General features: G+C 38.3%; 1 protein-coding gene across 3 annotated transcripts; it reads left to right on the forward strand.

Moving 5' to 3' along the window:
- The first annotated feature begins 2894 nt into the window (after positions 1-2894).
- On the forward strand, positions 2895-10886 carry LOC128734084 (palmitoyltransferase ZDHHC15). Of its 3 annotated transcripts, none has more exons than XM_053828087.1 (6): positions 2895-3524; positions 3894-4015; positions 4576-4920; positions 4990-5113; positions 5172-5301; positions 10540-10886. In XM_053828087.1, the coding sequence occupies exons 1-6, from the start codon at positions 3350-3352 to the stop codon at positions 10793-10795; spliced, it is 1152 nt and encodes a 383-aa protein (XP_053684062.1). In that variant the 5' UTR covers positions 2895-3349; the 3' UTR covers positions 10796-10886. The 3 variants fall into 3 exon arrangements, with proteins under 3 accessions (XP_053684062.1, XP_053684060.1, XP_053684061.1); XM_053828085.1 differs by lacking the exon at positions 10540-10886 and adding an exon at positions 8933-9663 and having other exon boundaries at positions 4576-4935; XM_053828086.1 differs by lacking the exon at positions 10540-10886 and adding an exon at positions 8933-9663.
- Positions 10887-12076: the final 1190 nt, after the last annotated feature.

Raw genomic sequence — 12076 nt, forward strand, 5'->3', positions numbered from 1 at the left:
CATGACATTTCTCATTACCTAAGGTATTTAATTTCGGTTAATAATCGACTGTTTTTTTATAAATATTAATTTATTGTTACTTACCACACACCACCAACATAAACCTCGGGGATTTGAACTCGAGTACTTCTTTTCGGTAACTTAGACGCATACCGCTGCTCCGTTGCTGGAATATGCGATTTGCATCGTTTTTACTCGATGTGCTAATTTCAAGGGTAAGTCGCTTAGAACATTGAGGCAGGCTCAATTTAGGGAACAGCTGACCTCATTGATTGCAATTGCGGTACACTCATTTCACAGTTTATGGCACACTGTGGCCCACATTTTTGACATTTAAATTTTGAAATGTTAGAAATTGGCAGCCCTGCCAATGTTTGTTAATGTCAAAACGATCAAACGGTCAATCTGAGCGCTGGCGAATCTGACAGGTTTCACATGATCAGCACCTCGGCAGCACAGTAAGGCACAGACTGAACAAAATTTCCATGAAAGAGGTGAACGGAATGTTCTCAGTGACTTACCCTTGGCTAATTTCTCATTTATCACAGCCCCGAAACGAACTTACACTTAAGAACAACTCATCGGCAAAATTCATGTCACTAGCGGCGTCAGAGATGGCGCAATGCATCAGGATAGGCATGCAACGAGGAACGCTCGGGTTCAAATCCAGTAGCGGTCGGTGTTAGTTAGGCTTTTTTTAAATGGTCTATCTTAATCGCATGAACCGACTTTACAAAAGTTAGGAGGAGGCGGAGGTAGAAAATGGAAAAGTATAAAAATAAAACTACAAGTGCTGTTTTATAAACTTTTGTCAAAGTTTCTTCAGAAGCTGCTTAGCGCTCTATGCAGCGAACTCAAAGCAACTTTGAAGTTCGGTTAATTACAAGTAAAGCTGCCAGCTTTACTCCATACCTCCATAGACATCAAGCTTGTTAACCTTCCTTAGACACCATTATCCGAACTCTAAGTTACTTTCAAGTTGTATGTTGAACTTTGAAGCTGCATGTTGGACTTTCAAGTTGCTACAGATATTAACGGTACTTTAATGAGAATGAAGTTCGGTTTACAAATGCAGTGTCTGGTTGTTCAGCAAGAAAGTTCTGCGGAACTAAATTTGAACCAAATATGAACTTTCAAGTTTATTCCTTAAGTGAAATTCGAACTTTTGGTTGCTTGGGATTCCAAGCAAGAAATGCGCCGAAGACACAGAGAACAGACTACCAGGTAATTCTCGAGTTCAAATAGATTTTTCAAATAGACCTATATGATAATAAGAGATTCTCTTCGTGTCTCCTCTCTTCCGTTTTTGCGGCGATGCATTGTAACACATCAGTTTTGCATAAATCGGTTGCCGGAGTCACTAGTTAGCTAAATGTTTTGGAAATTTTCGCTTCTTTGCTTCTATGTAGCCGTAAAAAGCGGAAGAGAGGAGACGCGAAGAGAATCTCTAGGTCTATTTGAAAAATTACCCGAGAATTGACGAAAAGTGTGTAAAAGGTGTTTATGTAATCAACGAGTAATCTCACGATGGAGCATCCCTCGAGCTGTAAGTGGCAAACTAAAACTTGATGTCGCTGCCATCGCTTCCATGTAACTTCAGTACAAAGTAATATTGGTAAATGTCCCAAGTAACCAATAAGCATTAGTATAAGAAGTAAATCAATCGTTTATTAGCATACCTGGCGTTTTATACTGCAGATTGCTGTTTGTCAACCTTTTGACTACATAATTCTTGTCGGTAACTAGTTGCAAATAAGCATTGTCAGCACTATAAGAGAGCTAGCAGTAAAGTAGCAGCATATTTTGCCAAAATAGTATTTAAGTAGGATTTATGGCAACTTAAATGCTTATTGGCTTGTGTTTAAATTGCATTGGAAATGCTTATTGGTTACCTGGGATGTTTTTATGCGTTTGGCAAACTATTTCTGGAGGGCGCCACCGGCAGATTTTACACACAAAAAATCGACCACTTTCTTCGAGCCTGGGATGACATTGCGATTCTCGTTTCGAGTGATTTTGATTCGTTTCGAATCTCTGTACCGAAGAGACTGAAACGATTTCAGCTAAAATAGCATTTTTATGAGCGATACGCGCTCTTATTGTTTGGACAATTTTCCTTACAACCAGCAATAACAACACTTTTGCGTATACGACTGCAGTAAAATCTTGTAAATATATGAAAAAATAAAATACCGCATAAGTACGGACAGGATAAAAGTATTGTGCTTCCCGAGAAAATATTTCGTTTTTCAGCTTCATATAGTTGTGCGCAAAGGTAAATCATGTATTATTGACAGTGTAAGCACGTGTAAGTTTTCTATGTTTATGCTCTTATTCTTTGCTTAGATAACATTTGTTTTGTTCTATTACGTACTTCACTTTATTTGTTTATTTGTTTACGTACAGACTTACAAACAACACAGTTACAATGTCTTACGTTAACCGAAAATGATAAAATTTAAATGCTGATTGCGTTTGTAAAAAATTTGTCCATGTTTGAACGGACAAACACGAAGCAAGCTACCCTAGCATTCAGCTGATGAGCGAGAGAGAAATATTGTTGCTTTTCTCATCACTCTGGCGTTGACAGTTTCTTACGAGATTTCGTGAGAGTGTAAAAGAGATGCTTTGACTGCGAGCAACCAGAACAGAGCTGCGCGCAACTGTTGGGCGCACAACTAAACCTACGAAAGAAAAATTTTAGATAATAATCGCAATACTTTTTTAGAAAATCCAAATCCACTGATCGTGCAAAAATACGCAACCCTGTAAGCATGAATGCAAGGTCGATCGAATCGACTAAAAGCATAAACGTCAAGTTTGTCATTTTTTCTTGTCAAAAAATTGTCATGTCAATAATTTTGAGAAAATTTTGAAACAGAAGTGACGTTCCTTCTCATAGGAAAAGGCGAATAATAAATTGAAGGCAAATCAGTTCAACAATCGTAGCCCGTAACAGTAGAAGTGAGAAGTGCTTTAGAGTTTTAGTTTACATGAATCAGTGTGCCTGGTGCGAGTGTATATAGTTTCTGTTTAGGTGTGATTAAAACGAAAAAACAATCACATTATAACGATATTCAGATTCATCAATCCATGATAGCAGTACGAGCAATAATTATTCTTGTTCAATCCATCAATATCGACTATTATTTGTCAAGTCATGCTGAAATTCGTTCAATGCTTTCACACGGAGCAAAATTTTCGTGAAACGCCCTTGAAACATTGATGTGAAGTGAATGGAAGAAGCCTTATTAGGAAGAATAGCTGGAGTAGTAGTTTTGAATTTGTCGCAGTTAACCAAGGAAGAAAAGAAAACACTCCCCTCCGGAAATCGAGCTAGAGAAAGATCATGTCAATCACGGGGAACTATGACCAATATCACCGTAGCGGAAGCACCAGTGGCGGTCCAGATAGACCGGAACGATGCGTGTGCTGCGTTCGGACGATGAAGTGGCTTCCAGTGTTATTCATTGCTTTGGTTATTGCCTGGTCATACTATGCTTTTGTAGTGGAACTCTCGTTTTGTAAGTAACAAACCAAATCAACGATTAGTTGTGTCCCACAATTTACGCACGATTCATTCGATTTGTCTAATCCCAGGTGAAACGCTATTCACACTAAACTTTAGTTATCAATTACTAAAAATTACTGAAAAATTAGCTACCTAATTAATTTTCGTAGGCAGACTGTGTGCTATGCATAAATGGCCTGATGGAACGTGACACAGGATTAAACAGACCGTGAAACATTTTGTGGTTGTTTTCTTTACCGCCTGGCGCTTTTTTATTGCTTCCGATCATAAACATACTCTTTTTTGCATATTATACGGTTTTGCCTTTCTCCGTGTCTATCTATGCATATACAAATATACGTATTTCTCTTTCTCGTTACAGTCACCGTGACCAGCCTACTGCAACGTATATTGTTCCTGCTCTTCTACCATTTGATACTGATTATGTTCCTGTGGTCCTATTATCGGACCGTTTTCACGGACATCGGTCGCGTTCCACCCAGGGTAAGCGTTATTTTTACTCGAATCGCTACAACACACGCTGCATGAATCACCGATATCAAACGCAAAGCTAATACCTTACTATGAAAGATGTATTTTAGCTTCGAGCCCTGATAAGATAACGACGGTGTGTGCCGTGCCGATTGCAAAACTTGACTCCGGTGCCTCTTTTGCTTTTCCAAGGAAATGAAGGCTTAGGGATTTTTGGTTGCATGCATGTGTTGATTCAGCTTAATTGTATTATTATTTAATTTTTATTTTAAAATTATCATATTATTTATCGTATCGTATTACATATTTACCTAATACTATGAAAATGGGATAAACATTTTTACGGTCTTACGGAATTTGCGTATGTATGTTGATATTTAAATTAATGAAATAATTTACGCAAAATAAAACCCTATTGCAATTTGTTAGAGGTATGACCTGTGTTAATATTTACGACAGTTACGAAAGAACCGTATTTATTACTTTCGAACAATTTCAAATTAACCTCGCTAATTTTATTACTTAGTTCCTATTTCTAATGCCAACTACTAATGCTTTGCGACTATTTGCAGTTTCGTGTTCCTCGTTCTGAACTGGACCGGCTGCTCCGGGCTTCCAGCGAGGAGGAGCAAAAGCATATTCTGGAAGCCTTTGCCCGAGAGCTACCGATTGTAACACGCACCCTGAATGCGTCAGTTCGCTTCTGTGAAAAATGCCGCCTGATCAAACCAGACCGGGCCCACCACTGCAGCGTGTGCGGTGTGTGTGTACTCAAGCTGGACCATCACTGCCCCTGGGTGAACAACTGTATCAACTTTACCAACTACAAGTTTTTCATACTGTTCCTGGGTTACGCCCTGGTATATTGCCTGTACGTGGCATTCACCACGGCCATGTATATGGAATTAATTTGGAGTGTGAGTGGACGAGAAGTGAGGTTTGGGCATTTATGAACATACTTACAAACATTAAGCTTTTCTTTCCAGGGCAAAATCGATGGACGGTTCCATATATTGTTCCTGTTCTTTGTTTCGTTGATGTTTGCTATTAGTCTAGTGAGCTTATTCGGTTACCATTGCTACCTGGTGCTATTGAATAGGACAACTTTAGGTATGGGCAAATTTCCTTGAGCATTTTGTTTTATGACTCAACTCGATTGTATTTGCAGAATCATTCCGTACACCAATCTTCCGGTACGGTGGACCGGATAAAAATGGATTTAGCCTGGGGAAACTGAACAACTTCCAGGAAGTTTTTGGTGATGACCGGCGGCTGTGGTTCGTACCTGTCTACACAAGGTAGGTGGTATTTCGAGTATAGCCTTCACAGAAGTAACTTCTACTAAAAATATAGTAATAAGGTGTATGGTGGGACGTTAACCGCTTTGTAATACAAAAAAAACAAATTTGATACGTTCGAAGGATTACTTCATTTTGTAAATTGTTACGTGCAATATGAAGTTTCTCGATTATGTATATAATTGTTGCAAGAAAAATTGCCTTATCTATAAGGAAGAACACAAAAGACAGGAACAGCAGTTCGATTCGTAAAAATTCACTTAATAAAATAGAGCCTCTGTTTTAAAGGCTCTTAGCTTGCGGCTGGGACGCAACCGACGTATTACGATTATGTTGATAAAATCGCTGAAAGTCGTGATATCGGCAGCTGATCGCCACCTGATTTAACTTGCTGCAAACTTTAACGATAATGAGCGATTAATAAACGTCTTAGTTATTGATAATAAGAAAATATGGGCTTTTCAACAAGAATTCCATTTTCTAAGTTACTAGCAGAAGACCAATAAAACTGACTAATCTATCGTACAAAGATATTGAAAACACATTGTACCTATACCATTCCTCAGAATTCCATACTCCAGAACACTTTTTCCCAGAATACAGCAATCCCCAGAAAGTCATTATCCCGAATGCACTATTCCTCAGAAATCCATTCACTAGAAATTTTGACTCAGAATGAGCCACTTCTTAGAAAGTTTTTTAGATTATTCTAATAACACTAGCTCGATTGTAACTCTAGTGCAGAGGTGGGCACCGCTAATCAGCAGTTAAATGTGCTAGCGCTTCTATTAGCTTCCGATAAATATAAGTACTACTAAATAAACTACCTGCCACTAAGTTTTGGAAATAATTTTTGGCAATAGTACAACTAGCCATGAATGAACTATATTTAGTCGCGTCGCGAACAGCAGCGACCAATTTTATCAATTTGTAAGACATCGCATATTTATTTTTGCTATTATTTTCAAAAATAATAGTATTTTCACGAATCACAGACAGTGATTGATAAATACCTGCAGTTTTGGCGCAGTTTCGCTGGCGTACATCAGTACGGATTTAACGTTTAAGTTGAAAACTCTGGTTTTTGTATGTACAGTAACCTGGTTTGAGCGCCAAATGTTTCGCAAACACACCCCAGACAAAGGCACCCCAGACCTTCCTGATCCGTGTGGCAATATCTGTTTTAGTACCACCGCCGGGTGTTGTCTGGCTACCAAGATATTGAGAGGCTTCCATCTGCTCAACCTGTTGTCCCGCTACTGTGAAATTAGTAGGATTGCCAGTATTCACTACCATAGACTTAATCTTCGCTACATTGATTATGAGACCTGTTGCCGGGGAGCTTTCGGAGAGGCCATCTAACTTACTATGTTGATGTCACCTCTTTGAATGTTCTCAATCAAACTGCTCAGTTGGCTGTAGACACTCTCTTTCTCTCACTCTCTGCTGCAGGTCGTTTGCATTTATTGGCGTATAACACTGGATTGCCGTAAGATTTCTAATGCGTGTTCATAATTTGGCGACGAATATTCTTTCATTTATCGGTTCCATTGGATTCGCAGGGAATTTTTTCAATTTCTTCGGACAATACTTTAGCTCCACACTGAAGATGGTAACAAGTAGTGACCAAAATACGCGTATCTGTAAAGATTGCTTGTATAGTAGACTTAAATGGAATTTTTTTCGAACTTTCTCGTTGAGTAATTAATTCTATTAAAACACCCAAAAACAATTTACATTTTATAATTATCTCAAATCCGAATCCTTTTTCCCTTTTTGTCGGGTTATCCAACTGGTCGCTTAATAGCGTATAAAACTCTGCGCTGGGCCCTTTTGTGATGTCAAGTGTCAGGGAGACCTCAAATATCAGTTCTACCTGACGAAACAGGCAATGTCATCCACTCCACACAAATAGAGCCCCAAGCATAGCCGTCACGCCTATGCCTGCAGGCGGAGGCGTTCCGGTTCTGCGCGGACACCACGAACTGACTCTAAGGTCTCTCTGCCAAAGGCTGAAATGTCATATTTTAAATATAATGCTTTGGATTTCTTGTACTACTTGAGTTGTAAAATGTAGTATAAAGAAGATGTGGAGGATTCGTCAGCCCCACCTAACACCGGTCCTCAACCGGGCGCCCGCTATCAATTTTCCAACACTGTCCCAAGATACAAAGTAAATTGAGTGCAGCACAAGCTGGAAGTTCGCGGTAGTCGACAGAAGCTTTAAAATACAGAAACGCACCCGCCTTCCAACCGTCCAGACCAACGAGCTAGTGCAGTAAAACTGTGGGCTTAAACGTCTCTCTAAGACTCGACCCCTCCCCATCGACGGACTCCACGGCCGGCCATCAGAGCACAGGACAGCCACGGGACCAGTGCAAAAAACCTACTGACTCTATCTAGCAGCACCGCCCAGCCGAGCAGAAAATATGGCACAATCGCAAAAATTTCTGTTTTATTTATCGTTTTATTAGAGTTATGAGGAAATTTGTATTTCATTTCATTTCATAGAAGCTCCCCCCCCCCCCCCTCTTACGCCCTCCATAAAGTTACTCTCTTACCCCCTCCATAAAATTGCTGGTCATTTTACCTATTCAACGACATATAAATTGTTCAGTTTCATTCAGTGGTTTAGTAGTTATTAGCATTTGAAATCTTTCATTCAAACGTTACACTTCTATTTTCGTTTTCACAAAGTGCTACCCAGTCCCATATAGTAAACAAAGACGTAGTCCTACGTCAAAAAGCTTTTGTGTTTTTGAGTCCTGGCCAAAAAGAATCAATTTTTATTAACGTTTCCTGCTTCAAAAACACCTATGATCTCATGAATCTAACATCGTACAACAATCAATGAAAGGTACCGAAAACGTAAGCAAATTATCGGGAAAACTTAAAAAAATCACAGAGAAGGACTTCAAATCAAAATTGAAAAATCTGTTTTCTATCTCATGAACAATTAGAGAAATATAATTTTTACTATTAATTGGCTTGAATTAAAGCCGATTTTCAATTTGTGTTTCTCACCACTTCATGAGGTAACGAAATAGTAGCGTTAATTACTTAGAGTGTTATACCTATTATAATCCTTGTTAATTCCAAGTTTGCCTTACACTTTTCCTTCAACACATTGCTCCTTCCTGTCGAAATTTTCAACTTTCTCCTTCCCTCCAATAATTTTCTCTTGCCAACATTGTCTGGAATTGGAATTGGATTGGAATACCGCAGAAAAAATATTCCTAATATGCACCGTCATTTACATTTCGATTTAGAATTTGGAAAGAAATTCAATGATTACTATTGGATGTAACTCTACTAACAATAACTACATAACTGCACTTTCACACAGCCATCCCTGACGCAAGTTGAGGCCATTGTTTCGAGCACTAAACTTCTGTCTTTAATTCCATTTGCACTGTTAGTAAAACCTACATTTTGTAAGACTACATATTGTTTTGCACTAATGCCCTCTTTTATCCGGTTGCCACTGAAATATTAATTTTAAGTTCCAAGTTTGTTTTTCACTTACTCCAAGTTCATTGTTTGATCCTTTTCGATCCTTTGCAATTGACAACGTAGCAACAAGCATGCCCTGAAACCCTGTTATCTACCTCTTCTACCGTTTTACTTATAGCCTCGGGGATGGTATGGTGTTCCCGGTGCAGGCGAATCATCTTCCTACCGTCGGCGCGATGAACTCGGCACCGTCCTCGGAATTGAGCAACACCAGCACGCGCATCACCCTGATGGCGAAGGATGATCTGGATGACGTTGTTCCTACTCGGTTGGAGACGGTCAATGAACAGCAACATCAAAACCACAATCCGAACTACCATCAATATGCGTACCATCTACAAAACGGCTCGACTAACCCAAGAGAACATCGCAGACGACCAGAAGATATTGTGTGAAACAATTGCACAGCTTGACTATCAATGTTATTCAGCAGTTCTTGTTTTTAAAAGTAAAGTACTGTCGAAGAATACTAGGACACACAGTGACAATGTTCGAGGACTTTTGTGTTAGGTTTAGTTTCCTAATTTGTCTAAGGATTTCAAACGACTACTGAAACTGAAATAGTTGTCACCGGCAATCAGCTACATTATAGTACAATCACCACTTACATTATATAGGCTTCTTTGTGTGCACGAACTATCTAAGCTTTAAATGAGAACAGACAAGAAAATTTACGAACGTGCAAATTGACGTACAATTACTGTATCTATTTGTTAACGTGACGGAATCCAAACTTATGCAATCATTGATTTTATATACAGCCAAACTTGATGAGTAACAGTTCTGACGAGAATTTTTTTTTTGATTGAAGAAATTCCAATTACGAATTCTATAAAACCGAACATGAAAAGTTTGTTATATGATCTATCTAGCCGCCCATAACGGTTTGTAACATACTTAAAAAAACTTTTTACCAAACTTGCATGTTTTCAACTTGTGATATGACTTCTTAATATTCGGTAGAAGACCAAGAAAATTCTCATATTACCCTATAACATTTATTCGAAATATATTATTGTGCATACAACAATTTCCCTGCCATTTTTAAAATAGTCACAATGGAGTGTAATAAGAGTGAATGTTTTTCAAATAACCTAATTATTCCGTTTAATTCTACTACTACATAGTAATCTCTTTTTTATCCGTTTGAGAATCTACTAAGACACTCTAAAGTAACTCTTTTGATTAACTAACCTAATTTATTCATTCCCATAATTCTACTGACCAAAAATTTCCTTATTAACTATGCGGTGCTCCTTAAAAGCTTGAGTAAGATGTTCCTTTAATACTACTACAATGTAAATTACGATTCTTTTACAGATACGTCGATTTCCATTCATCGTCTGTACCTGTAAACATCCTAATGTTTGTTGTAGTAAAATTAAATGAGACATTTTTTATTTCCTTGTAGATTCGGCAATTCTGTTTACTAAGACGACAAAAATTAGTTTTTTTAAACTGTACATTTCTTGTACGATTACATTTTATATGTGAATATTTAGCGTGGATTTCTAAAATCGATTTATTCTGCCAAAAGGCTTCAGTTCAACAGTACTGAAAGAATTTATCTGTAAAGTAAAACTACTATCAACAACAGTACCACTAGAGTAGATTTAAAAAATTAGATTTTAAAGGTAACTGTAAATAGCGATTTCATTAGTTCGTTTTTAGCGGATATGTCCGTTTCTTAAAATATCCATTTGTATATTGCTCTTCTATTCACAGTTTGGGAGACGGCGTATCGTACCCGGTGCGCTGTTACGACGAGGACGCAGAAGCGCTACTCAGCGGTGAGTTGGCTCATGGTCAGCACAGGCAAAATGACCGGAGCAACGGTGGCATTCGTCAACCGGAGCCGCAAAGGATAGCAAGAAGTAACAATCATGTCATCGTTCCCATAATGGATGACGGTACCGTTGATGACGACGATGACAACGACTACGAAACGACCATTTTCAGTCATTCCAGCTTGCTTCGATAATCGGGACGCTGTCCTGCAGGTGGGTATTAAGGGCCCATAGCGGTTTTTTAGAGTCTAATTCGTTGCTAATTTCGTCGAGGCTACCGTAACAGTTTTACCAAAAATAAAGTCAACTTGTTCATGCTTTTATGGTTGGTTGTCGAAAACCTCTTTTGTTCAGAATTAAAAAAAAGTAGACTGATAGTTTCGGTTGTATGATACTTTTGATCATTAACGTGAAATTAGTCGTCATCGATTCTGCCAATTTCAAAGGCAGTTTTTTTGTTTGAAACAAAAATTCTGTTCATGAAAATATATTTGAAGTGCGAATCTGAGAAGAATGCAGTATTTACAAATTTACGAACAAAACTGCGCTTTTAGGCCTAAAAACTGCTTCCAAAATTGGGCTTTCCGACGAAACGTTGATGACTGCTAATTTCCCGTTACATCAAGATAACAACAAAATTAAATAACTTTAACACTTCAAAATTGTTCATCGGCTCGAAGAAAACACTATCTACCTGCGTACAACTACAAAAATACAAAATTCTCACGGAAAAGTTGATTTTTGGGCTCAACTTCAGTTAAACATCTAGAATTTAGTTAGAAACAGTGTGTATTGAAATTTAAAGGCCCTCGGAAGCAACTAAAAAAATTGAAGAGATCAAAGAAATTTGATTTTAAAATGATTAAATTGTTTGTATAGGGCGAAAAGATCCCAGAATGTTATGAACTTGTATACACAGGCATAGCCCGTAGACTTATGAACGAAAACCTTGTCTCCATTCCACTCGGTACATGACGAGTCGTCGTCAATTGCTTGGGCATCTCGGTATTCGCAATTCATCTTCGATCTGGTCGAGCCCTTCCAATTTTCGTGGAAGTACGATACTCATTGGTCTAACAATCCCTACGACTGGATATCTAGACGGCAACGCCGCAACCCGATAGACATGAGAACGGAAAGATCAGCCCGCCTTTTCACTCAATAGTTACTTAATTGGCTTGCAGTCCTAAGACCCCTGATGATCAAATTTTTTCCAGTTCACTTGGTCATCTTCCCCTAAAGAATCGCGACTAACACACTAACGGACTACAAAAGTTCAAATTAATGGACAATCCAAAAAAACACTAACAGACGAGGCCACTCAAAATGATTCCTTGATTTCCCGCTTTTTTGCAGGTTTTTCCGATAGAATTTGTTTGATTTTCCCGGTTTTTTAATCGCGAAAGACAAGCGAACTCTTGTTACTTTTATTTATTTATTTTTCCTGTTTTTAAGAAATTGTATTCAAAGAAAGC

The sequence above is a fragment of the Sabethes cyaneus genome, chromosome 2 (assembly GCF_943734655.1).
Source record: "Sabethes cyaneus chromosome 2, idSabCyanKW18_F2, whole genome shotgun sequence".
NCBI lineage: Eukaryota > Metazoa > Arthropoda > Insecta > Diptera > Culicidae > Sabethes > Sabethes cyaneus.